The 24,790-nt window shown below is 38.1% G+C and overlaps 1 protein-coding gene across 13 annotated transcripts in view; it reads left to right on the top strand.

The window, feature by feature from the left end:
- Positions 1 to 24,790, top strand: part of TCF4 (transcription factor 4) — a 428,077-nt gene that overhangs the window by 338,880 nt on the left and 64,407 nt on the right. Inside the window, exon 1 of one of the 13 annotated variants that reach the window (XM_011949192.1) lies at positions 11,332 to 11,819. The exons of the other annotated variants lie outside the window; for them this stretch is intronic. Within the exon in view, the coding sequence (XP_011804582.1) occupies positions 11,751 to 11,819 (69 nt within the window). The 5' untranslated portion in view covers positions 11,332 to 11,750. Of the gene's footprint in view, positions 1 to 11,331; positions 11,820 to 24,790 lie in introns of those variants that run through there. 13 annotated transcript variants of the gene reach the window in all.

Below are 24,790 nucleotides of genomic sequence, written 5' to 3'. Positions count from 1 at the left end.
AAATGTGTAACAAGTGTACTTTCACTTTGTAGTGCCTTTTTGTGTGTTAAGGTGATTACAAGACTACAGTGTTTTTCATGTAGCTTTGAAATTAATATGCAAATAATAGGGGATGTTAGGGCTTCCCTCTACCTGCTGCACTCAACTTCCCAAAGCCAAATGGGGTGGAGATTGGTGTCAACTTTTTTCATACAAGTTTTTCAGTTGCAAACATCGCCAACTTTTCATCTCTACTCTGAATTTGTAAGGGAGGGGGAGGGAAATGTCAAACTCATTGACGTAAGAGTGAAGATCTGAGATGAAAATGCTTTCAATTTTTTATTTTCTACTTATATATCAGGATGTTAGGAGACCTTGAAAACATTGTGGAAAAGTTGTGTAACATTACCAAGGCTTTGGTGTAAGATTATACTTTTCTTCTGGTTGAGTTCTTCCTTGTATTAGTCATGCAATATCATTTCTCAAATACTTGAGCCTGGTTCTCCCCTGGAGCATAGGTGACAATAATTGTTTGTTATTGTAATTCCAGAATTTCTTGGGTGTTCATTGTCCATAATTCATTTCACACAGAGAAATCTAAACTTTCTTCAGCCAGTAGAATAAATAATGCCTTCTCTGTCCTTTCCTTTTCTTTGTAAATTTTGAGTTCTTTACGTATGTCATTGTAGTCTTTGAAACATAATGACGCTAGATTTGGATTGAAGGGGGAGGGAGAGGAACTTTTATTTCATGCCATCTAATGGCTAGTTTGAATTTGCCAAGAAATGGATACAATGCCATTATTTTCTGCGAGATACTACTTAACACTGTTTTCATATCAGTTTAGACTTTGTCCTGTGTAATAATTTAAATTCCTAGATTTTAATAACACTTAATATGTAGCATGGATCCCACTTAATCTCCCCCCGGCTTCACAGCAAAACGTTTACATAAATGAACTCTCAATTTTGATATTAACTATTTAATTCACTCTTTCCTGAGTTAATACTACTTCCATAATTAAACATGTTCCACAGTTGCCATAGGAGTGTATCTTAAAAATGATATCCTTCTCTGTTCTTTTGAGCCATCTTTTGGCTAGGTCAGTAAAGAAATGGGAACCTGATTTTATTTTAAAGCGAATACGTTATTGCTCTACTATTGTATTAGACATTCAGCTTCAGAGGGAGTAAAAGATAAAATTCCATCACAGTTCCATTTTGTTACATTTGCAGCAGAAACTTGTATGCTCAAATTGGTTATTTTCAACTCATGACAGCTGTGATATTTACAATGATCACAGCTGTTATGACTTAAAATTGATTTTTCTATTAACACCTGAGAAAAAGACCTGTGCCGTATTAAAAACTTAAATAAGGTAACTGTAAAATTAGATGTGTTGATGTGAATCTGGTAATCCTACTTCCCAGAGGTTGCAAAGTGCAGCACACCTCTTGCATGCTTCCAGGGAATGAGCTAAAACTGCTAGAAATAGATGCATGATTGTTAAATGCGTTTACATTTTAAAGGATTCCTGTAATAGCAGATCCTCTTGGCCCAACTTCGCAGTGTCACTTGTGCTGATAAAATCATTTAGGATTCAGTTTCCTTAATTAACCCCAAGAAAGATGACTTACATGAATCCTTATGATATCCTAACCTCTGGACTAGAGAAGCTGCTTTACCTTTCAGATATGACATTGAAAAATGCAAAACCATACTGAATTGTTTCTTATGAAGGAAGTTTTGGTTTTATGGTCCTTTTCCTCCATTGTCTTTAGATGCTGAAAAAGGAAAAACAGATGAAAAAGGACAAATAGATCATGGCTAAGTAGTTTTAGGCTAGCACTTGGTTTTGGAATCTTTAATACATTTTTAATCTTCACGTTGAAGATCCATTGAACCTGTTTTAAAGTTAGATGGTGATTCCTGGGTTCAGTTGGTCTATTTAGATGTTTACCTTCTCAGTATAATCCGTATTAGAATCTCGCATCTGTCAGTAGATTACCTGTATTTAACAAACTAACCAATTTAAGAAAACATAAACACATTTATACATTAAGATATTTTGCTGTTTTGAGTTAGATGATGTAGTATATAAAACATATAGCTGGCCTGATGTGGAATTATTTATAGATAACAATGTCTTCACAGATGCATTGCCAATAGGGAGCTATGTAGATTAAACTCTTTGGCTGGTCCTAAGCTTTTTACCTGTGTAACTCAATCAGAACTGAAAGCATGACAGGTTTTATGATGATGAATATATGGCTGGATTGGAGAAAGTATGGTTGGGTGGGTAGATAGATGGATAGATTTCGTAACTAGACAGTAATAGATAATGCCAATTATTTATTACTCAAACTTGTTTATTCATCAAAAATTTTTATACAGAGTATTACTTTGATTATTGCATGTAGTTCAGAACTATTAGTTGAAAATGATAAAATATTTGCTATCACATAATCAAGACTGCTATAGAGTTGGTTCTAAAAGTTCCAGAGTGAACATAGATTACCTGTTTCAAAGTTAGAGACTAAGACTGTGGAGCTCCATAAGATCACAAAGTCAGACTATCACATATTAAGTGATCATGGGTGTCAGTGGCTATTTCCTTGTTTAGGTGAAAGAAAATACTGCTAGAGATGGACGTTGTTTATATGAAGATTTAAGAAAATCAAAGTGGATATTTGTTGCTGACAGACTAAGATTACAAACATATATTTTTAGAACAGGGGTGTTCCCCAGGGGACATATGGCAACATCTGGAAACAATTTTCATTGTCACAACTGTGGGGGTCAGGCAGGGACTTGCTACTGGCATCTAGGGCTGGAGGCCGGGGATGCTGCTAAACATCTTAACAGTGCACAAGACCCCTCAGAAGTGCTGAGGTTGGGAAGTCCTGCTTGCAAAGTAATATATCTGGACCTTAAGAATTAAATAATGTCATAACAAGTTCCATAATTAAATCTTGGCATTGGGAGGCAAGTGGATAACTCTTTTTGTTGTTTTCTTTCCCTATTTCCCTTTTCCTTTTCCTTTCCTTTTCTTTCCTTTTTTCTTTTGTTTCTAAAACTTTTTTTTTTTTTTTTTCTTGGCGTAGCACACTATAGCATTGCCCAGGTATTTCTACCTTTTACCATGAAAACGTGAGATTTTATAGTGTACTAAATATTGTACATTATTTGTGAACCAACTGGAATGGCTTCAAAGCAGCTGTTAGAATATGTTGAGTCAGTAATGCACATGTCTGCATACCCTAAACATATATTTATGTCTTACCTTTTAAAATATTTAGAACCCTCTATCAGTGTAACTGTTGGTTTGTCTTGAATCATCCTAAATGAAGAAGTGTTTTACCATTTTTACCCTACAGGACATAAAGTAGAAAAAAGAAATTAGCATAAATAAACTAATTAATAATTATGTTTTAAGTTTTTTTGGCGTTATGGGTGTTGTTTACATCATCATTAACATCATAACATCATATTGTCTGTTATCAAGAAAACATTAAAATTTAAAGCCAACATTGAAGACGTTCTTTTCAGCTTTCCCAGTGATGCAGCTCCTTTACCTCCTCACAACCGGGGACCTCTCTCGTTGCCACCGCTGTACGTCCCCTCAATGTGGATAATTCTTGGCCATGATACGGAAGTGATTTTGAAACCTCAGTTTCCTTCCCTAGCACCCTGTGGAGGAAGGTGGCAGGATCTGGTGACTGAGTCTTACACCCGCCGACTTCTAGACCTCACTCCTTACGTGCCACATTTTGGAGCTAGTTGCCAAGCCTCACAGTAACTTGTACCACTCTTCAGTTTCCTCCCCATGATATACAAAGTTCTCCAAGGTTTATTGAGAGTAGAGATGGAGGCTGGGCAAAGGAATGGCGGCTCTGATTTGCAGTATATCTTTGGCGTACAGATATGCTTTCATTTATTGCTTAGCCCATTAGCTAATGGAATTTCAGTTCCTTCCCACAGGCATTCTCAGACTCTGCACTTCCTGTTTCCCTGTCCAGCTTGGTACAACACATTCTAGTAAAATCAGACTTACATGTTTAGGTTTACTTTGTACATCACATCTCTAACCATCTTATAAGTTTGCCCTAAACTGGCATTTATTTTGAACTGTCTTCCACCTTTTATTGTACAGCATTGTCTGTACTCAAAGTGAGCAACTGAAAAGAAAATTTTAACATTTTTTTGTGTGCCAGACAAGTAATAAAGATTACTATTTTTTATGATAATTTTTTTTGATTTGAGTATTTCTGTTTCTGGAAGATGGTAATTTTTTCAAATCATGAATTTACTGTAAGTGAAACTATTTGAGGGAGTATTGACCTATTTTTGATCAATCATTGATTATCTGTGTTGCATTCTCAGTATTTCTCTTATAGTCCATATGTCCCTCTGAATAATTTTAGAACAATAACTTGCTTACACAGTGTTTTTAGAATATGCTTCAGGAAGCTTGCCTGTGTGGTATTTAACTCAGACATTTATGCAGTATAAAACCAATCTTACTGTGACTTTTAATTATTAGGAAAGTGGCTTACAGTTAAAATAAAGCTTACAGAAAATATTGTAGCAATAATTAATATCCAGTAAAATCAATCCAGTTCTAATTTGATCGTTACTACACCCCAGTAAGATAGGTAATGCAGGAGTCATCATCCCATTTCACAGGCAAAGCCTGGCCTGGCCAGTGAGGTAGCCACTGGCCCCATGTCGCTACTAACATTTAAACGAAGGCCAGGCACAGTGGCTTGTGCCTGTAATCCCAGCACTTTGGGAAGCTGAAGCGGGAGGATCGCCTGAGCCCAGGAGTTCAAGATCAGCATGATCAACATTGGGATACCCTGTCTCTACAAAAAGTTAAAAAAAAAAAAAAAATCAGCCAGGCATGGTGGCACACATCTGTAGTCCCAGCTACTTAGGAGACTGAGGCAGGAGGATCATTGAGCCCAGGAGGCTGAGGCTGCAGCGAGCCACGGTCGTGCCACTGTGCTCCAGCCTGGGCAGCAGAGCAAGACCCTGTCTCTAAAATTAAAAATAATAAATAAATAAATACATACATAAATAAATAAATAATGTCAGTCAATGAGAATTAAGTAAAACTTTTAAAATCTCACTCCCTTGGTTGCACTAGCCAAGTTTCAGTTACTCAGTTTTCATATGTGATCAGTGGCTACTATATTAGCACAGATATAGAATATTTGTGTCATTGTAGAAAGTTCCATGGGGAGGTGCTGGCCTGGGAAATGGAAGCATTGAGGGATTAAATAACTTGCTCAAGATCATGTAGGTCGTGACAGAATAGAGTCATTGCTGCTATATATTCCAATAGGATATATTTACATTTTTCTTAGCTTTATTGTCAAATATCTGATGTAAGAATTGACATTTCAGTGCTACCTTGTAGCAGTTTACAGAATGCTTATCTCAACTGAATTTAAATTTGGAGCTGGAGTTACACAGACTTTTCAAAGGATGTAGCCCTTTGCCTGTCTGCACACAGTGGGGACCTTGAATCTCCAGCCAGTGAGACCCTGCAGAAGCGGAAGGGACCATGTCTTAATGCATCTTTGTAGAGTTTTTGGCATATCACTGACAACCATGAAATGTTTATGCAGCCAAATGAATGTATCACATCCACCATATGGGCATAAGTCCATACGTACAGTTAGACAAGACCTTTGGGTAGAATGCTCCTGAGAGAGCTGGCCTCTGCCAAATTTTATGGAGCTCATGCCTCTGCTCTTGCTGTTTTAGCAAAAAGTAGTATTTTTATCAAAAGTTAAATTGGGTTCAATATTCACCATTTGGGTAATGGGTACATTAGAAACCCAGTCCCCAGTAGCATGCAGTATACCATGTAACAACAAGCACGTGTACCCCTTGAATCTAAAATTTTAAAAAAAGATATGTATTTACTCACATAATCCAAGTATTTCTTCATAGTAAATGAAAGCGTCTGTCCATCTTGTCCTTAGCAGTCATTTAGTCCCTAACCTGACTTTGTGTTGTTATAAAATTGTGTCACATCTTCCCAACAAGCTCCCTTTATCCTCCCCTCAAAGATTAGCACAACAGTATGCATTTAGGGGTGCTCAGATAATATTTGTGGAATGAGCCAATAAGTATTGAATGTTTTTTTTAATGTTACATTTCTCAAGGTTACTCCTGTCTAAAATAGTTTTGTGGGACATTATTCGTAGTTTACTTAAGTAAGTATATACCTACATACATAGTATCTTTCCATTCCCTGCATCACCAAGTTGGACAAATGGCAATAGATGAATGGGCTAGCCCTAGGCTATTATTAAGCACTGTGAATGAGATTGTTGGTGCCTTGTACCTGTGCTACTTTAACAGGTAAGACAATTCCAGAGCTTTCCCCATCATCCTCTCGTTGCTACAGTCTAGACATTGGGAGCACTGGAAGCCTATGGTGACACAGACTGGCAGATGCCTTGGGCTTCTAATGGCATATATAAGCCATCATTTTATTGGTAATAATTATGGTGTTGAGAAGCATTTGTGTGCTGTGCACTCTTTCAGCTTGTGCCACGTTTAGTTCCTGTTATGCAAATACCACTTTAAACTTAGAAATTCCAATTTGCATTAATATTTTGGTTTCATAGAGCTAACTATTGCATTTCACAAACAAGTGCATTTTAATGAGTACTGGCAGAATGATTTCAAAATGTTATTTATTAAATACTATTGTAGAAAATGCAGTCGTTGGTTGCCAAATATTATCAAGACGAAATATAATGTGTGTTGAGGCCACAGGGTGCACCTCAAGAGTATTTGACCCTTATGGCTTTCAGTGATATAACAGCCAGTGCTCTTCATTCAGGCTTGGAGGACAGAGGTAATTAATATAAAATAGAAGCCAGTGTACCATTGACATTTAGGTTTACCTTTAAAATTTAAACATATTTTTACTGTTTGGCTTTTGTCATAAGACCATAGGTCATTTACCTCTGAGTTAAGGCGAAGGACTTTACCAGTCATAAACACCCAAGTTGTAAAGCAGTGTTTTCTTATATCTTGTTTTGATGTTAAATCCTGAAATGGAGTTTGTTGCTGCTTTATAATTTTTTTCCTCTTCCTAAAAGCTTTTTTTAATCAGAATTGTGGATAAAAAAGTTTTGATGTACAATGTGTGGGAAAATAAGAATTTTGCAACTGGATTTTCAGAAATGAACTATTTTAACACATGGACTTTTAATGCTGCTGTCATGGTTGTCATAGCTTGTGGTTCCTAATTATAATGAGCTTTTTTGGTGGTGTTATTGCAGTTGTTTTATTCCCCCTGCCCCCCACCCAGTCTTCAACTCACTTTTCCCAGAAGGAGAGTTCCAAGCCTTTGAAAATTCTCATGATTTTGCAAATCCACTCTATTTTTGTCTAGAATACAGGAAAGTTAAAACTGTGGCTGGTATGATGCCATGTTTTGAATCCAATTTTAAAGCAACCCTTTGCAACCCAGGGAGTAAAGCTGACATCTTTGTATCTGTAATGAAGATAATTATACCTGCAAGGTGACATCACTAGCAAAGTAACAAATACCCTTGAAAACGGAGTTCCTGGTCTTCTCTGAATTCTGTAGACCACATTTGGCATTTAACACTAGACACCTCTTTCATGGCTGTCCTTTGAGAAGTTGCTTTCAGATGAATTTACTAAAGCTGACTGACACAGGGTTAAATTAATTCTTTTCTTTATTACTCAAAGTGATACAGACCTTTCTTAGACTAATGTAGCTTAATTAGTGGTCAATTAAAACTGAACATTGCTGAATTGAAGTTCTTTGATCAAACTCCCTGGCATGGGCTCGCTTTCTTTAACTAGCCACCATCTTGAATTCATTTGGAATCAGTAGTATAAACAAGTTTAAAACTGGTTCTTTTATAAGAAAGTCAGCAGGCTTGTATAGCTGTGGTTTCTTTTTTTACTTCTGTAGGCGGCAATTCAAAGGCATGCTAAATGAAAACAGTACTACACCCTGAAAAAATTACATTTTTAAAAGTAACACTAAGCAGTCAGAAAACAGTCAACACCCTTACCTGCTTATTCTAGATACATTTATCTTCTATGTAGAACAAATAATTAATAATTCATTTCCCAATTTCAGTGGTTGATTTTGTTGTTACATGGAAAGTGAAAAGAAAACTCCTCACCCTCCCTTGCAAAATTTATAGTGATAACAAAAAGTGAAGCAAACAAAATCCAACCTGGTTGTTGGGAGTAGAGCCAGAAGGGGCACCGTAAATGAAGATGTGCCCAGTTGTCCTAAATTCATTCTTTGTCACTCTTGGGAAAATAGTTCACCTCTGTGTCTTTGGAGTGGGAGTGACACACTACTTCATTTACTTGTTGACTTCATCATTTATTTTCAAGGGTGTGATCCCATCAATATGGAAACTGATAATAGCATGTATTTCATATGAATCACTTGGTTAAAAATACACATTGCTTTTGTTAGAATTTGGGTGAAGTTACAAAAAAAGAGAATTGGGGAAGCTGAAAACTGGGGCAGAGGAAGTCGTAAGCATTGGTAATAAGATCACCCACCTCCATGTATCCAGTTACATGTCTTAATATTTAAAGTGTATATACCATTCTTGTCTAAACATAAATTGATACCATTCCATAATCCTAGTTTGTGAAAGCTTAACAACCCAAAACATACATCATAGCTGGCATTCAGTTAGTGCTATGCATTCTGGAGTATTAATTAAAACTGGTACTTTTGTACTGGAAATAAAAGTAATAGATAGATAATTTGCTTAGTTCATAGTGATTTCTTCTGATTTTAGAAATTTTCACAGAGAAAGAGTTAAAGGAAATTTGGAAGTGACCGTGTACAGTGTTCCCCCCGGAAGTGACAGAATTTTTGTGGTTTTCATTACTTAGATCGAAAAATTATAGTTATAATCAATAATTAAAATTAAAAATTTTACCAGTTGGCAGAAAGAGAAATTGTTTATAGTCAATGTGCCTTTCAGCATTCTCTCTTGCCTTCTCCCTAAAGGCCCGATTAGGATGTAATAATTGGGGATGATAGTGGGAGGAAGACGACAATTCCATTTAATTAAAGATAATTTATTTTACTTTAAATTGGTGATGTCCCACATGAATAAGAGTAGATTTAGCAGATAGATTTATTAATGGGTACTGACATCTCAGTTGACAGAAAAAGCAAACATTTTCTTTCCTCATTGTTTTTATTGTGTCCCGGCACCTGAAACTGCTGTCACCCTGCTTCCTTTGCTGCTTGACAGAGCTGTAGACTTCTCCACCAAATATGCAATTATTGGTTTATCATTGAAACAAAGTTGATCCTCTTCTGAGTTAAAAACTATGCCAGGAGCTTGAAAGGCTGTTCAGGCTTTCAGAGCTAACACTACAGATGTTCTCTTCTTAAACCACATTTTCTTGACTGATCCTTCCCATATCTAGTTCATGAGTAGATTGAACGTTTTGAATAAGGACCAAAGATTTCCTTTGGTCTTGGGTGAGGTGCTTGCATGAATATTCCTTTAATACCTTGAATGTCTTGGATAATGAAGTGTGCCCCCCAAAACTACCATTTGCATTACTTTGGTTCATTCCTGACAAGGAATTCTGCCCTTGTGTGATATGTTCATTGTTGTCTCATGCAATTGTAAATGGATCTTGGAAGTTGGGACAATTTTTTTTTAATTAGGAAGTAGATTCAAGAAATACATGATATTGTTTTCGTATAATCTCCTCAGTCTATAGTGGTTGTAAAGGTGTGCTATTTAGCATACCTTTAACAAAATTATATTTATAATTCTGCATATCTTAAGGCACTTTTTAAATGCTTCTGACAAACTGCATTCTGTTTTCCAATTTCTATTTGATCTGTGTTACATTAGGTTTATTCGTCTTACTCTCCCATCAAATTCCTATATTCTTGTTTATGTTTTCTGGTGTTCAGTCATTTCTGTTTGCTTGCCTAGTATGTTTCTTTCACACTGTGTTCTTCACTGAATGAAATGCAGACCACCTTGGGATCCTCTTTCCTTCTCGGCTTCTTTTCCTACTCACAACTTCCACCATTCACACTGACCCTTTTTTACTTATATTTGTTGCTCCTGCTGCTTTGTTGCTGTAATTTTCACATATATTTCCTTTATGCTAATATCCTTTCCTTGACTCTTTGGATTTCAGTGGTTTGTCTTTCCAGCTTTATTTAGAAAATTAGGCCATATAACTAATGTTTACACAATAGAAAGGAAAATGAGATTGTTTCTTTCTTTTTTGGAGGTGGAGAGGTGAGAAGGTTGTGGTAGAGTTTTTCTTTTATTTTAAACCAGATGGATTTTTTTGTCCTGGTTTGCTATTTCACTTTTTCAAATTGATTTTAAATCAGTGATGGTGTTTTCAAGGATTAATTTTTATTAAATATTGATTTTCATGTTCTGTTAACCTTTTTCTTCCCTTCAGCCAAAGGGTCTTGTTCCTTTTTTATGTCCATTTCACTTGTTTGTTTTAATAACCCGATCTCTCCAGTCATTATTTTATCCTCAAATCCTGCCACTTTTATCCATCTCTTTTTTTATTGCACTGTTGTCTTTACTTCACCTTTTATCTTTTCTTCCTCTGTAATTATTGCGGAATCCATGATACCTTCCCCAAAATTGTAACAAAGAATGCTGGAAAAGGAGAAATTGGGAAAGAGAAAATCTGCAAGTAATGTTCTTTGCTGAGCCCTAGGGAAGTCTGCTTGGATTTTTATATTCGACTGATTTTCCCCCCAGAGTTGTGCAGTCATGATTCTAGGTAGTAGGGACACCAAGGCAAGGGTTCAAATAGACTAACACTGATCCTTAATTGGAGGTGTTAATCCTACATATAAACTTTCAGGAGGGGAAGCGATCCTGCATTTTACATCAGGTAAACTCAGTTGCACCCGTTGCCAGTAGCTGGGTCAGGGGTGTGTGTGTGTGTGTGTGTGTTTGTGTGTGTGTGTGTGTTTGTGTGTACACTGGGAGCCAGGTTGGAAGTGGGAAGAGAAGGGGGTGATCTGTGGCCAGCCACCATTGCATTCAGTGAGTCTCAGGTAGCTCCTTATGGCCTGGAAAGGAATAGGCACTTGAATCAGAATAAAGACCTAGCCTGTAACTCAGTAGTACTGGTTCTTTCCTCTCCCACTTTCAAGCTATTTTCTTTCTTTTCTGTCTGTTTTCATTATTTCTATGGCAAGTTTACTTACACAGAAATCTGGATGGGATGCTTTTGACAACTGGGGTCTCTTTAGTAGCTCTTCTCTACTTGGGAAAATGTCAGATACTTTGAGAAATAAATGCATTGCCCCAAACTGAAAACACTACCACTCTTATTCTGTAAAATAAAGGCATTCATGGAAGGAGGCCTCCTCTATTCCCAGTAGGTCACAGGAATTGGGAGTGGCAAGAAGGAAGCTACTAAACAGGCTCCAGATGCAGCTCTATCCAGGGGATGCCTCATGCCTGGTCATTTGGGTGGCTGGGCTTGTCCCACCTCCCCTACATCATGCCCTCCTCCCAGTGCGATCCTAGGCCCTCCCACCCCTAGGCCAGCCACAGGCCTCGCAGCAGACATCTGCGGGTCTGAGTTTCATATATCCAGCATGAAGTTCCCTCTCTCCCTCCCATTATGAATTCTGGGCTGTGGTCCTGCTTGCTCCTTGTGTGTCAGATTGAAGTTCTGATGCTGTCAGCCATGTCTGACCAATCAGCAAACAACACCACAGGATGAAACTTAAACAATGCAGATGCTCAGATACAGGGCTATGTTGCCTGGACCACGAAGGGAAAGCAGAGGTAAGGTCAGAGTCTCCCCAGAGTGGTCTATCCCGAGCCTGCCTGACTTGACACCTCTTGGGCTGCGCTGTGCTGCTTTGACTTGTATGTTACCCATTTGCTTTGCACTACTTCTGTCTTCCCTGGCATTCACCAGGACTTTCATTTTAATTCGCTCTGCCCGGGTTACTTTACCACCTTCATCTGTTCACATCCTTTCCTCTTGGATTGGTGCTAACTGTCATTAGGAATGTTCCTGGATTGCCTCGAGGCCGAGGGTCCTTGGCAAGTGCCACCTTGTTCAGGTCTTTTGTGGGCAGACTTTTAGGAGTAGAGGACTGCTGAGGATCAGGGCAAATGGATGGAGTTAATAGGCCATATTAATTTTCCCTCTGCAGGACAGTGGAATTTATCATTGGGTTATAATCACAGTTTTGTTTCTTACCATTGTGAGGTATTGAATTGTAAATTGGGCTTAAATCATCTTTTTTTCTCAGAAACGGTTTACTTAGAAAAGATATAAATAGATACAACCTAAATGAGGATGAATCAGCTCATCTTCCAAGAGTTTTGGGGAGAAAAAAGGGAATTGATATCTGTCCCCCACCCCAGCCCCTTGCCCCGTTTTTTGTTTTGTTTTTTTACAGTTTTTGGTGTTAGCTCACTAGATTACTGTTTGCAAAAGGAGAATCTCATCATCATCCTCTTCTGTTTTAAGTGTTTAGTTGGCCCTTTTATAATTTAAAGTGTTTACACGGTTCTGTGCTCCCCAGGCCCATCTGGAAAATATTTAAACTTCATAAGATCTATAAGACTAAAGTATCACATATAATGGGATAGGGAGAAGGAAGAAAAATTAGAGCCGTTGCGTGTGTTTAGAATAAGTTAGTTGTTTGTTCAGAAGCGGCTGCTGGAGGAATTGGAACAAATAGCTGTGTGCGGTGAACGGTTGGGTCCAGAGCTGTACATTTCACCACAGAATGAGCCTTGGTTTGTGAAACTGACATTCTGTTGTGACTTCTAAATCCAAACAAATCTCTGCAAATTTCTGCCCGATCGAGTTAATAAGAAAATATATACATGCAGAGGCGAGAGCCGTATGCTACTTGTACTTCTGTCAGTGTTGGTGGAAATAAGAGATGGATTTTACCTACTGTATTACATTCAACCAGCAATTGGCAGAACCCCAGCTCAGCGGGTTTTCTTGACTTTTTTTTTCTGCTGTGAGAACAATGGGATGCAAAATAGCTTCAGAAAAGGAGAGCAGCAGATATGGGATTGGGGTCACTTTTCTTCTAATTGCGTTGTAATTGGGGAGTGGTTTCCACTTTCCCACTATCTCACTGGTGGGAGGGGAGGAAGACAGATGTGGCTTAGCGGTAACGAGCTTTCTCCAGGCCGGATGTGCTAAGGGACCAGTGGGGGCCTTCCCTGCTCCGGGCCTGTGATCTGCTTCACACCTGTGCTCGTTTTTCCCCCATGATCGATGACCTTGTATTAACCCAGAGTGACCTTTTGCCTTCGCCTGTTCTCTGGGACGAACTCTTGGCTAGTGGACCCTCCTTTCTCTCTGATATACAGGTGGTTACTGGAGCCACGTACACTTGTTTTTCATGGTGCACTGTGCACTTAGCAGCCCGGCAAGACCTGCAATTTCATCCCTCTCAAGGGGCCAAGCAGGGGATTGGAAGGTGGGAGGGAGGAGGGTGCCGCGAGAGTGGTTGCTGTTTGCATGTGCTTTTCTATTTTGTGGCTCATATGGTATCAATTACCATTTGATGGCAACGCCAGGCCTGAGGCCCTTCGCATGTTTGTCCTGTGAGAAAGATCTGGAAGAACTGACATATGGTTTTGATTGCAGCAATTGCAGGTTGATAGAATGAATGCAGGGGTGAGGTGGGTGGGTTTTCCTTCCGGCCCTTTCCACTCTGGGTTGCTAATGTGCTTCACTTGTGGAACTGGTCTTTTCATCATCCAGTCCCTCCCCACTCACCCCTCCCCCATCCCCCAGCTCCCTGCCACTTTGCATTCCTTGCCCCTGCCTTCCAAATGACCGCCAGGAACATGTGGCCTGCATTAAGGACCTTCAATTAAAACAAAAAATTGTCCACTCTTCTGTTCAATCCCAGAGCAGGTCAGTCCATCAAGATGGTCAGAAGTATACCGCAGTTAAGAAACAAATGGTTGGCACAGGTGGCAGATTCCCACCAGAAGCTTGGGACATGTTTTAAAATGGCTATTAGTTCAGATTGTTAAACGATGAAATGATACTGAAAAATAGCAGCAATAGAAATTAATATGGGGTGTGTGTGTGTGTGTGTATTTCATTGAAGACACCTCTTGGAATCTGTGCATCTGCTGAGTAGGGACAGGAAGATGATGATGGTTAGGAGTTCTTTGAGGTTCCATCTTTCCATACATCCCAGGCCGTAAGACGATGGAAAAGCAAGTGAGGCATGTGCGTCTCTATGAGCATTTCCCTTCAGAAGGAAGATGTTGGAGACTCATCTCCCATACCCAGTGACTTCTCTCTTACTAAATTTGTGATGGTAGGGGGTACTCCCCATTACTGTGGCTCAGCAGGGATTGCATCTGTGAATATGCCAAGGCAGGGTCTACTACTGGGGAATGGAGAAAGGCAAAGAGGAGAAAAGAACATTGTAGACACTTTGAATGTTACCCAGCAACATTTTTTTTGTTTGTTTCAAAGTAACATCTTTCTATAATGCTTTCAAATTTACCTGTCTCATAATCTGTTCTAAGATGGGTAGCCCGTGAGGTTTTGAGTTTTTTCACTTCGGCTATTGCACTTCAAAATATTACTCACAATTAGGAATTTATACAGTTTGAAACAATAATGTGGTATCTCATGAGTAAATGCTGCCATCAACATCTCCCTTCTTTTAAACTGAAAACCAGCAAACCAGAACCAAAAAAAAAAAGCAGAAACATGCCCCTCAAAAGCTTTTTTTTTTTTGAGATGGAGTCTCGCTCTGTTGCCCAGGCTGGAGTGCGATGGCGTGATCTCGGCTCACTGCAGCCTCCACCTCCCAGGTTCAAGAGATTCTCCTGTCTCAGCCTCCTGCATAGCTGGGATTACAGGTGTACATCACCACACCCGGCTAATTTTTTGTGTTTTTGGTAGATATGAGGTTTTACCATGTTGACCAGGCTGGTTTCAAACTCCTGACCTCAAGTGATCCGCCCGCCTTGGCCTCCCAAAGTGCTAGGATTACAGGCGTGAGCCACCGCACCTGGCCAAGAAAAATTTTTAAATGTGAGATGCAGCTATTGAAACCTAATCACACTGTTTGACATGCTTCTTCATATTTATTTTTATATTAGAGCTGATCTTTATCAAAAGGTAATGAAAACTAAAAACTTAAATTATTGACCTAAATTGTAGGGAAATGTCTAGCTGATCGACTCTAGAGAGAAAACCGACCACATCTTTACAATGGTTACTGAATGTGTATCTTCAGAAGGCTAGATTGTTTTATCTTTGCTCAAGCTTTCGCCTTATGATGTAGAGATTGATGTATTAAATCATTTTTTAAAGAGTTTTGATGACAACTATATTTTGCTATTTCACGATCTTTATACAATGGGGTAAGTGTTTTCAGAGATATGTTTGAATTCAGAGCAACTGGCAATTAATTGATTTGCTGTAGTCACATGTTTTAATGGTAGCTATTTGGTCATTTGCCTGATATTTAATGCACACATATATGACCTTAAATCATCATTCAGTGTGATAGCTTAAGATAACAGTTTTGTTTCTTGCTCATGCCACTGTAACTGTGTTTGAAGAGTGATGTACTGAGAAGTTTAATTTGCTGGGTTTTTTTTCTAAAAACATTGCTTCCCTGAAATATATACTATAGGGGGCTCGTAGCAAAAACACCATAGTATATAGGTTGTGAGCCTGTCTTCAGACATGGTGGGTCACTTAACAGCAGCTGTGCTGGAGAGATAATTGATTTGAGAAGACTTTTTTGAATCTTCTCAGCCCTAACACCATTCTCGTTTTGAAATGGGAAAATGGAAAAGAGTTTTAGGGAATAGAGATATCTCAGCCTTGAAAGGAAGCATAGGTAGAAATCTTTCAGTTCTCACTCAGATTAACCAGCATTCCTAATCTGGCTCCCCTCACAGAGGACAAAAAGTCTGCTGGGAAATGTGGGCTTATATTTTTAGAGACAAGAGGCATGAGATAGTGTTAGATACCGGCTAGATGCTTTGTGCCCAATATTAATTTGGTTTGCAGATTGAAATTTAGGAAAGCTTGCAGAGGAGCCAATCTTTTTTATATACAGCACCTTAAAAAAAAAAAAAGTGTCCACTACTATTAAAATCCAGTCTTCTAAAATATTACTACATTCAATATAACTTACAAATGATCAAATTTAGGTAGACATCAATAATGTTAAAAGATAAAAGCCCTCCTACATGTAATATATAGCGTCTTAAACCTTATTTCTTTAAAAGAAGATACCGCTTTTGCCAAAATCTCAATGTAGGGATACTCAAACTAACCATCCTTGGAAGTCCTAAAAATTGCTAGTGTTCTCTTCTTTTTTTGTTTGTTTTTGTTTTTTGTTTGTAGTTATTTGCAAGTGGAGAAATATTTATAAAATTATATTATAATTTGTAATGCACACAAACAACTATCAGACCACACTTGAATCAGAGAGTTACATTTGTAAATTGAGGAAAGAGTATGCCAGCACAATGCCTAATGGAGTGAAAAATTGTGCTTATTTTCATAGGACTCTCCTGGAGAGGAGCTAACTACTTTCCTCTCTCTTAATACCCAGACCCCCTCCCTCGGCCCTGACAGCATGTTACAGAATGCATTCACTTAGTGTTCACCACCTCCCTTTAAGATCTATTCTTGCTATTCATACATTGCAAATATGTACTTTTATGTCCACAAGGAAGACATTACTGACTTCAAGAAGGGCAGTGTCAATGAGGAGCAGGAAAATACAGTACGATACAAGCCTGCCAATGAAAGAATTGTACTCAGACTTTATGTGCTCTAACTGTTAAACAAAATTTGAACCTTTGAGGAAAATATATTGGGGATTCTGATGAGCTGGCTAGCTTGCTTGCTTGCTTTTTTTTTTTTTTTTTCCTATTAGAAATCATGGCTTCCCGATCCTAAGGGATTAAAAAAAAAAAAAAACCTCAAAGAAAAGACTCAACAGGCTTTCTGGACATCAAATGGTTCCTACAAAACAACATTCTGATGACTTGCATGTAAATAAATCAGAAACATATGAATTAAACTTCTCTCAAAATACATATGGGTTGAAAAATAGAGAGAAGTGCTAAGAAAATGTGTTTTGGGTTTTGCTGAGCCCATGACATTTGAAAAATAGTATGAGACATTGAACAAACACAAAGGATGGCTTGGCTCTCCCATTCCTAATATTAGCCTTCTAGTTCAACGGCAAATCAGTTTACCATGTGCCTAAATGTGAGCCACCTTGGTGCACTCTCCCACACTTAATTACATGCAGTTGAAATTTTTTCAATTAGGAGCTCAAAAATAACATTGCATTTCAAGGAAATGCAAATCTTAGCATTTTCTTACCTGGTTTGTTCACCTCAGACCATTTTAGAAAACACCACAGATCATTTCACCTTAGGAGCAGTCACACTGATGTGGCTCTCTTTGGTGTGGCTGGCATATAACAGAAGAAAAGTATCATTATTAAGAAACTGGCTCCAAAGACAATATTGCTATTAAATTGAAGTCAAAAAACACTGCAGATAAAACATGATGAAGATGAAGGATGCCCTCTCTTAGCCATATAGTGGAAGCCCGATCGTAGACTCTCACCCTTACACCATGACTCAAGTTCCTGCTCATTTTTACCCCTGAGCTCTGTGGACTTCTAAGCAGTGGAAGTTTTCATTCTCTCTCCCACATTGCACTCAAGAGAGCTAACATGAGGGATTCTAAGTCCTGGAATTCCTCTGCATCTGGCTTTAAGTACAGGAGCAGAACAGAGGGAATTTAAGGAACACAAATAGCCAGAGCTTCAGGCTTGTTCCACTGATGGTAAGTCATTGACACGCGCTTGGATGAAATCCTATATCTGTTCTTTGAACTAGCACTATGACCTGAGATGATCAGTTTTAGAGAGTTACAGAGAGGCAGTAGATTTCTTCTTTCCTATTTCAGGAGAAGTTATTTTGGTTGTTTAAAAAAAGAAAAAAAAAAAAAACACTTTAATGAACTTTTCCTAATTCCTTTACTCAGATGGTGGCAAGAGGTTTGACAGAATAAAGTAATTCAGCTAATATTTATCAAATGCCTACTATGAGTGAGGTGTTAGAATATAACTCTGAAAAAGACAAGCATGAGATAGGCAAACAGACTATTATAACCTAGACTGATAATGCATGGATTGGGGAGTACAGGCTCCCTGAAGGTAGATACACGAAGGACAACTAGCCCACATTTGGCCTTAGAGGAAGTGAAGTGCAAGGATGAATGGGAATTAAGCTGGCAAAATGCAAAGGTTATAACTGGAAGCAGGGGTGAACGTGGCATATCCGGTGACCCAGAAGTAGTTCAGAATGCCTGGAGCTTATGGTACAAAAGTGTAACAGTAAAAGGTGAGACTGAAAAGATAAAATAGTGGCCTGATCAAAAAGCGACTTGTGAGCCCTATTAAGGAGTTGAGATTTGATCATGAATGTGACGAGGAGCCTTTCAAATGGGTATGCCTGAAAAGTAATTGAATTTAAAAGTCCAGAGGGATAGGAGGACCTGGAAAACTTAGAGTCAGAGAAGCCAAGGGAAGCACATCTAACCAGAAGGAGGAAATTGTCAACAGTGTCAGATGTTGGTGAGAGATAAAAGTGACATTTGGCTGCAGCATCCAGGAGGTCTTGAGCAGTTTCATGGAAGTAGTGGATGTGGAATGAAGCTAAAGAAGTGGAGAACAGGCATTGCAAGATAATTTTCCATCATCATTGTCATCATCATCGTCCTCATCACCGGAAAATGAGCATGAAGTATCTTATCTATCAGACATAGAGAGTGACCAGGTAAAGAATGACATACCTGCAGCCTGGGAGATTTCAGAAAACAGATCATAAATATAAAACAGAAGACAGCAACACACAGTACACCACATGCAAAGGGCAAAATGAGCAGTGTAGGCCAATGGGATGAAGAACAGGAAGAATTAGGGGGCAGGTGAAATGGAAGAGTTTTTCAAGCAGTCAGTGCAGGTTGAGGTTTGCATTCTGTGGTGTGCCTCCTTATAAGTCAGTCCAACCTGTTTTTGAGGCTCCATCCAACGGAAGTAGGAAGCACCATCAAAGATGATGCATAGTCTTTACTTGCCTCTGACTTCTGATTACGTTTCTGAATTTTGGGAAGAAGATTAAAGTCATAAACTGATTCTTGGTTTGTTATAATTTCTTGCAACTGTTATTTTAAAAATCCGGACACAGGCCAAGGCAGGAGGATTCTCTGGGCCAGCAGTTTGAGACCAGCCTGGGCAACATAGTGAGACCTTGTCCCTACAATAATAAAAGTAAAATAAAAATAAAATCTGGACGCAGAAAGTGAGGTACAGATATCACAAATATAGCAACTCCAAGATATTCATAAATTCTACATGGATGAACTTCTTGAGAAATTCTGCACATCCAATGCTGGACAGCTGTGGAATTGCGGCATGATACCTTTCACATCTGGGTCATCTCCATATGATATCTTCTTCCTGGCACAAGGCCAGAAGTTCACCCCATGCACGACACCTATGGAAACCACTCATGATTCAGAGGACAGTTTTTCTGAAAAAGGGTACATGATGTATACTTTCCTTCAACCCTAAAGTTCTGCTGCATGAACTTTGTAAGTGAAGGAAAGGACTGGTTCTCTTCTGCTTTGGCTGTCTTCCTTGTTTCCTATTTGTTGGGTACCTGCTTTGGGCAACCCATTGTGTTGGAGGTGCTCTAAACCACAATCTTTGCTCCTAAGGAGCCCATAGTATTTATCGGGGGATATGACCTGGATAATTCACATAAGATATGAATTTCTTTCTTTTTTTTTTTCGTTTTTTTTTTTTTTTTGAGACAGATTCTCACCCTGTCGCCCAGGCTGGAGTGCAGTGGTGCAATCTCAGCTCACTGCAACCTCCATCTCCAGGGATCAAGCAATCCTCATGCCTCAGCCCCCGAGTAGGGGATTACAGGCGCCCACCACAACAACACTCAGCTAATTTTTGTATTTTTAGTAGAGATGGAGTTTCACCATGTTGGCCAGGCTGATGTTGAACTCCTGACCTCAACTGATCCGCTCACCTTGGCCTCCCAAAGTCCTGGGATTACAGGCGTGAACCACTACACCTGGCCAAGATATGAATTTCTTTAAAAAAAAAAGTCATTGGAAAGTTTAGAAGATGAAATACATTTAATGAAAATTGAGCTCATTCTTCCCTAATATTTGTTCTGTATTCCTCTCCATATTATACTGTTAGTACACAATCCTGTTTGGACTTACTGGAAAAAAGAGCTGAATAGCTTATCCACAGGTCAAGAAATTTTCAGTTTAAGAACACTGAGGTTCATCAACATCAAAAAATATTTTCAGTATCATTAAGGTGCTGGACATGCTCTACAAATTAAATACCGTAGGGCCCCTACTATTTCAGTGTTTTCTCAGTGTCTTGTTGCAGTGGCAGATGCTATGAACTACATTTTTCAAATGAATATTGAAGATTGAGAAAGAGGTTAAGAGACCTCCATCTATTAATGATAGAACCAAATCTAGAAAGATGTCTCCTGCTCTGTAGAGCACATTAGGGATCATTATTTATAGCCAGTTGACTCTCTTAAGACATTTTGGCAATGAGGGAAAAATCATAGGTTCATTTTCTCGGTAGAATGAAGAACATTGAGTTTGCTAACAAAGAGAACATGAATGACTTTGCTAAGAGAGCGTTTTTATTTCAGCAGAAAGGCAGCCCCCTTTCCTAATAATAGCTACATTATTTACCTAAATGTTCCATGTAGCGACTGATAACAAGACTTACTGCTTAAGAGATTTGGCCATCATCTTGTCCTCTCTACTAGAATTCCATCTCCCTACAGATGGGCCCTTGCTGATATTTTTTTCTGAAGGACAACATGTAAGTTAAGGGCCAGCTATTATGTGTTATTTTGTTTTTTTAATTGAGGTGAAAGTCACATAATGTAAAATGAACCGTTTTGAAGTAGACCATTCTGTAATATCTAGTACATTCACAATATTGAGCAATCACTACATTTGCCTCGTTCCAAAACATTTTCCTCAGCCCAGAAGGAAACTGTACCCATTAAGCAGTTCCTTCCCATCCCCCTACTTCTATGCTTTATAAACCTTTAATTTTGATGTTATATGCACACACAGGCATACACACACATACATGCTAAAAATACACACACATATGTATGTACGTATAATGTGTGTAAATAATGTGTAAATATAGATGCATAATGTGCATAAATAAACGGATGTGTGTATGTGTATATACATGTATGTATACATATATGTGTATATACATATGCATATATATATATACGCACATATACATACATATTTGTGTGTGTATATACACACACATATTCATTTATGTCTGTTTATAGATTAGGACGTTCCAGACATAGGACCTAATATTTCCTAATTATGTAAACAAAGAACTATCTATTTTAATGGATGTTTCTCTGTCAGGAAAAAGAAAAATAGGAAACATTCCTTGCTTCTTTTAACCTTTCTGTATATTTCTCTGAAATTCTCACTAGATGCTAATTTATCAAGGAAGACAAAGAAGACAGAAATCAATTCAGAGCCTTTTGTTGTGTAAAACTGCTGCTCCTCTTGTAAAGACATTTTCTCATTAATTTCATCAACACTGAGAATTTTAAACTGCTTCTCTTAAGTTTAAGCAGTCATCTGGGTTTTACGTTTCTGTTTTTGAAAATCCAAAATTATTGAACAAAGTAATTTAATTAACAAAGTTTACATTTCTTGGAAAGAATTACGAAAGGGTCATTCTTACTATAATTTTTATTGTTAAAGAAATTACTGTTGTTCACATTTATTTATGCCCTCCTCATTCCGGAAGAATATTTGAGGTAGCCAGTAGCACGTTTTTTTGAATTAAGAAAATATTAGATCAAATGAAAACATACCTAAAATTTTAGAGAAAGCCAACTCAATTATGTTTTAAATATGCCTGAAGTCATGAACTAATTATTGTTGATCATTTATTCTTCTGGTCCTATTTCAGGAATATTATTGCCCTTCTTAATTAATCTTTCGCCTCCTTTAAGAAGTATTTTTGAATAACCCTATAGGATAACTTCCTTTACATTCCTTTAGCACATATGGTTTGTACAAAAGACTACTCACTTTATCACATTTTCTAGTTGCTCGTTGTACATCATAAATCTCCTAACTAGTTCCTAGTGAAAATTCTGCCCTTCTGATATTTTGTATGTAATTTACCAAAGCACCTAGCCTTGTGCTAGCTAAAAGCTCTGCTCTGAGTTAAATTAGTGAAATATTGCTGGTTGATTTCACCTAAAAGTTTGCCCTGGGCATGAGGGAAGAGGGTGGGCATTTGAATGGGTAACAGACAGAGAAGCATCTGATTGGACATAGATGTTGACAACTTGCATACTTACTTTTTTCATTTCAATCTGTGCCACAGAGTCATACATTTGGTAATTATTTCATGCTTTTGTTTTCAGTTGAAAGTAGTTAGGGCCATATGTTTTGACAGAAAAAAGATAATTCATACTTTTTTTCAGCTTTATGAAAGGGAAGATGGGGTAACAGTTTTACAGTGTACCATGGCAGTGATTCCTATTCAAAACTTTACCAGATTGGAAACTCAGTGTTCATAACAATTCTCTTGGTAAGCAGAAGATGAAGGCATCTGTTTAAAGCACCCAGAGTTAAGTTTGATGCTTCAAAGCACAGCAGCATTCATTTATAACTCTACTTAGCACTGTTAGATATCTTTAACAAATATGAGAAGTTGTCCACCAGATTCCTTAGACGGTAGGTGATTTGGAAGGATATTCTGATCAAGTGCTAACCTCTGACTGAGGATTTCGAGTGAAAAGACCTAGGTTATAACCCCATTCCTGCCCTTACTCTGTCATGTGACTCATGGCAAAAGGAAAGCACTTAACCCACTCCAAGCTTATGTTCCCGAATGTATAAGATGGGTAGCGTGGTTGACCACTTGGATAGATAATCCATCTCAAAATGAGGATTAAAGAAGATAATGGATGGGAAAAGTTGTTTTGATTTAAAATACTACGAAGATAGGAACTTTTAATAATGACTAATGGTAGAATTTTGTCAAATTTCCTTTACGTAATTAAATTCAAGATCAAGGACTATGTCTAGAGAAGCACCTATGCATTTTCTTTTGTGAAATGTTTCTTTGAATATTATTATTATCATTTTATGTCTGTTAAAATCTTGGCCTCACTGTCTTTTCATTGCTTGAATGTCGACTCTTCAAAGTGTGACTTTCTGCTTGTGTCTGATGCAACTTTCTTCCTGACTGCTTTTGCTTCCTGGGAAGGAATAAGTACTTAGAAATGATGGCTTTTTGGCTGTCTATGCTTATTAGGTACAAACACAGCACTAAAGACATTTGGAACTGCAGAAATAGGAAGAGCGCCTTTAGGGTTGTATGCAAAAGGTCAAACTATAATGTAGTTAGCATTTTTCTTTGTACTGCTTTCCCTTCTTTTAACACCCTCTCAGTACCCTCATACCTTCTCTGCTTTCCAAAAATGCTTTCTAAAAATTGATTATTGGGAAAAGATCTGAGACTTCATTGAACTGAAGTGTAATTACTGCTAACACACTGTGACAGCATTTCCCAAAGACAGGGAGTGACTGGAGATGTGATGCAAAGTGGATTTGTGACTGTAGAAACTCTTCCAGGGATGTAGGCTTTTACTCCTCTTGGTAATATACCTTGACAAAAGTCTGCAGCAATGAAATTAACTTGTTCACTCCAATCGCATCTAAATTTATTTGAGCTTAAGTCCTTTCTTAAGCATGTCAGCTTTAGGCTTCGGGCATCAATCTGTGGACTAGAGTTCAAAGGGAAAGGTTGGGGAATGGTGCTCTTAAAATCTTTAGGACCATTATAGGTAATTCCATTTTCTAAAGAAAGCTCAGCCCTAAACACGTTAGAGAAGTGGAATGCGCTAAAGTCTATTTTGGCAGAACCAATGAATGTTTATCTTTCTCTGTGTTATGATGTTATTCTTAGTTTGACGTGTATCTCGTGTGTGGTGTGTTTATTCATTCATGCATGCATGCACTTAGTAAAGTTTTGAACCTATTCTGTGCCAGGCATGACATGCACATACACATTTGCCCAAGCACACCTGCACGTTGTTTTTTTTTTTTTTTTGGTAATGCTGTTTTTACCTTATTGTTTCTGCAACTGGCTATCCTTAGCAGGCCTTCTTAGTGTACAATAGGGTATAGAAGAAATAACAATCAACATTGGAGTAAACCTGAAATTAATTTCTGTCTTTATTGTAAAGTCATAGAATTTGTTTTCATCTGGCAGATGTGCCGCCCTCATTTAGTGGATAAAACAGTGCTTTCAGAGGTCACAAAGCTATTTTTTGGCAGATATAACCAAACCTATTTTGATGTTCCAACACCTCCTAATGAAGCAGTAGTCGTCATCTAAAACAAAAAGCAATTGGTTGCTAAAGGAGGAGAAAGTATTGAGATGGGAGATGCTCTATTAGACATAATTGACAATCATGAATTTGATATGATAGGTGTAAACAGAGATAAAAATAATTTAGTCACATCTGTTTAAGATTTTAGATAACCAGAAGCAATAATGGTTAATTGAAATAATCTATCAGGTTCTCCTGAACATTACCTTGAATTTCTTCACATGCACATCAGTGCATTTGGTAAATAAAAGTTT

The sequence above is a fragment of the Colobus angolensis genome, unplaced genomic scaffold, assembly GCF_000951035.1.
Source record: "Colobus angolensis palliatus isolate OR3802 unplaced genomic scaffold, Cang.pa_1.0 Scaffold108, whole genome shotgun sequence".
Lineage (NCBI taxonomy): Eukaryota > Metazoa > Chordata > Mammalia > Primates > Cercopithecidae > Colobus > Colobus angolensis.
This window is presented reverse-complemented; position numbering and strand designations above follow the sequence as displayed.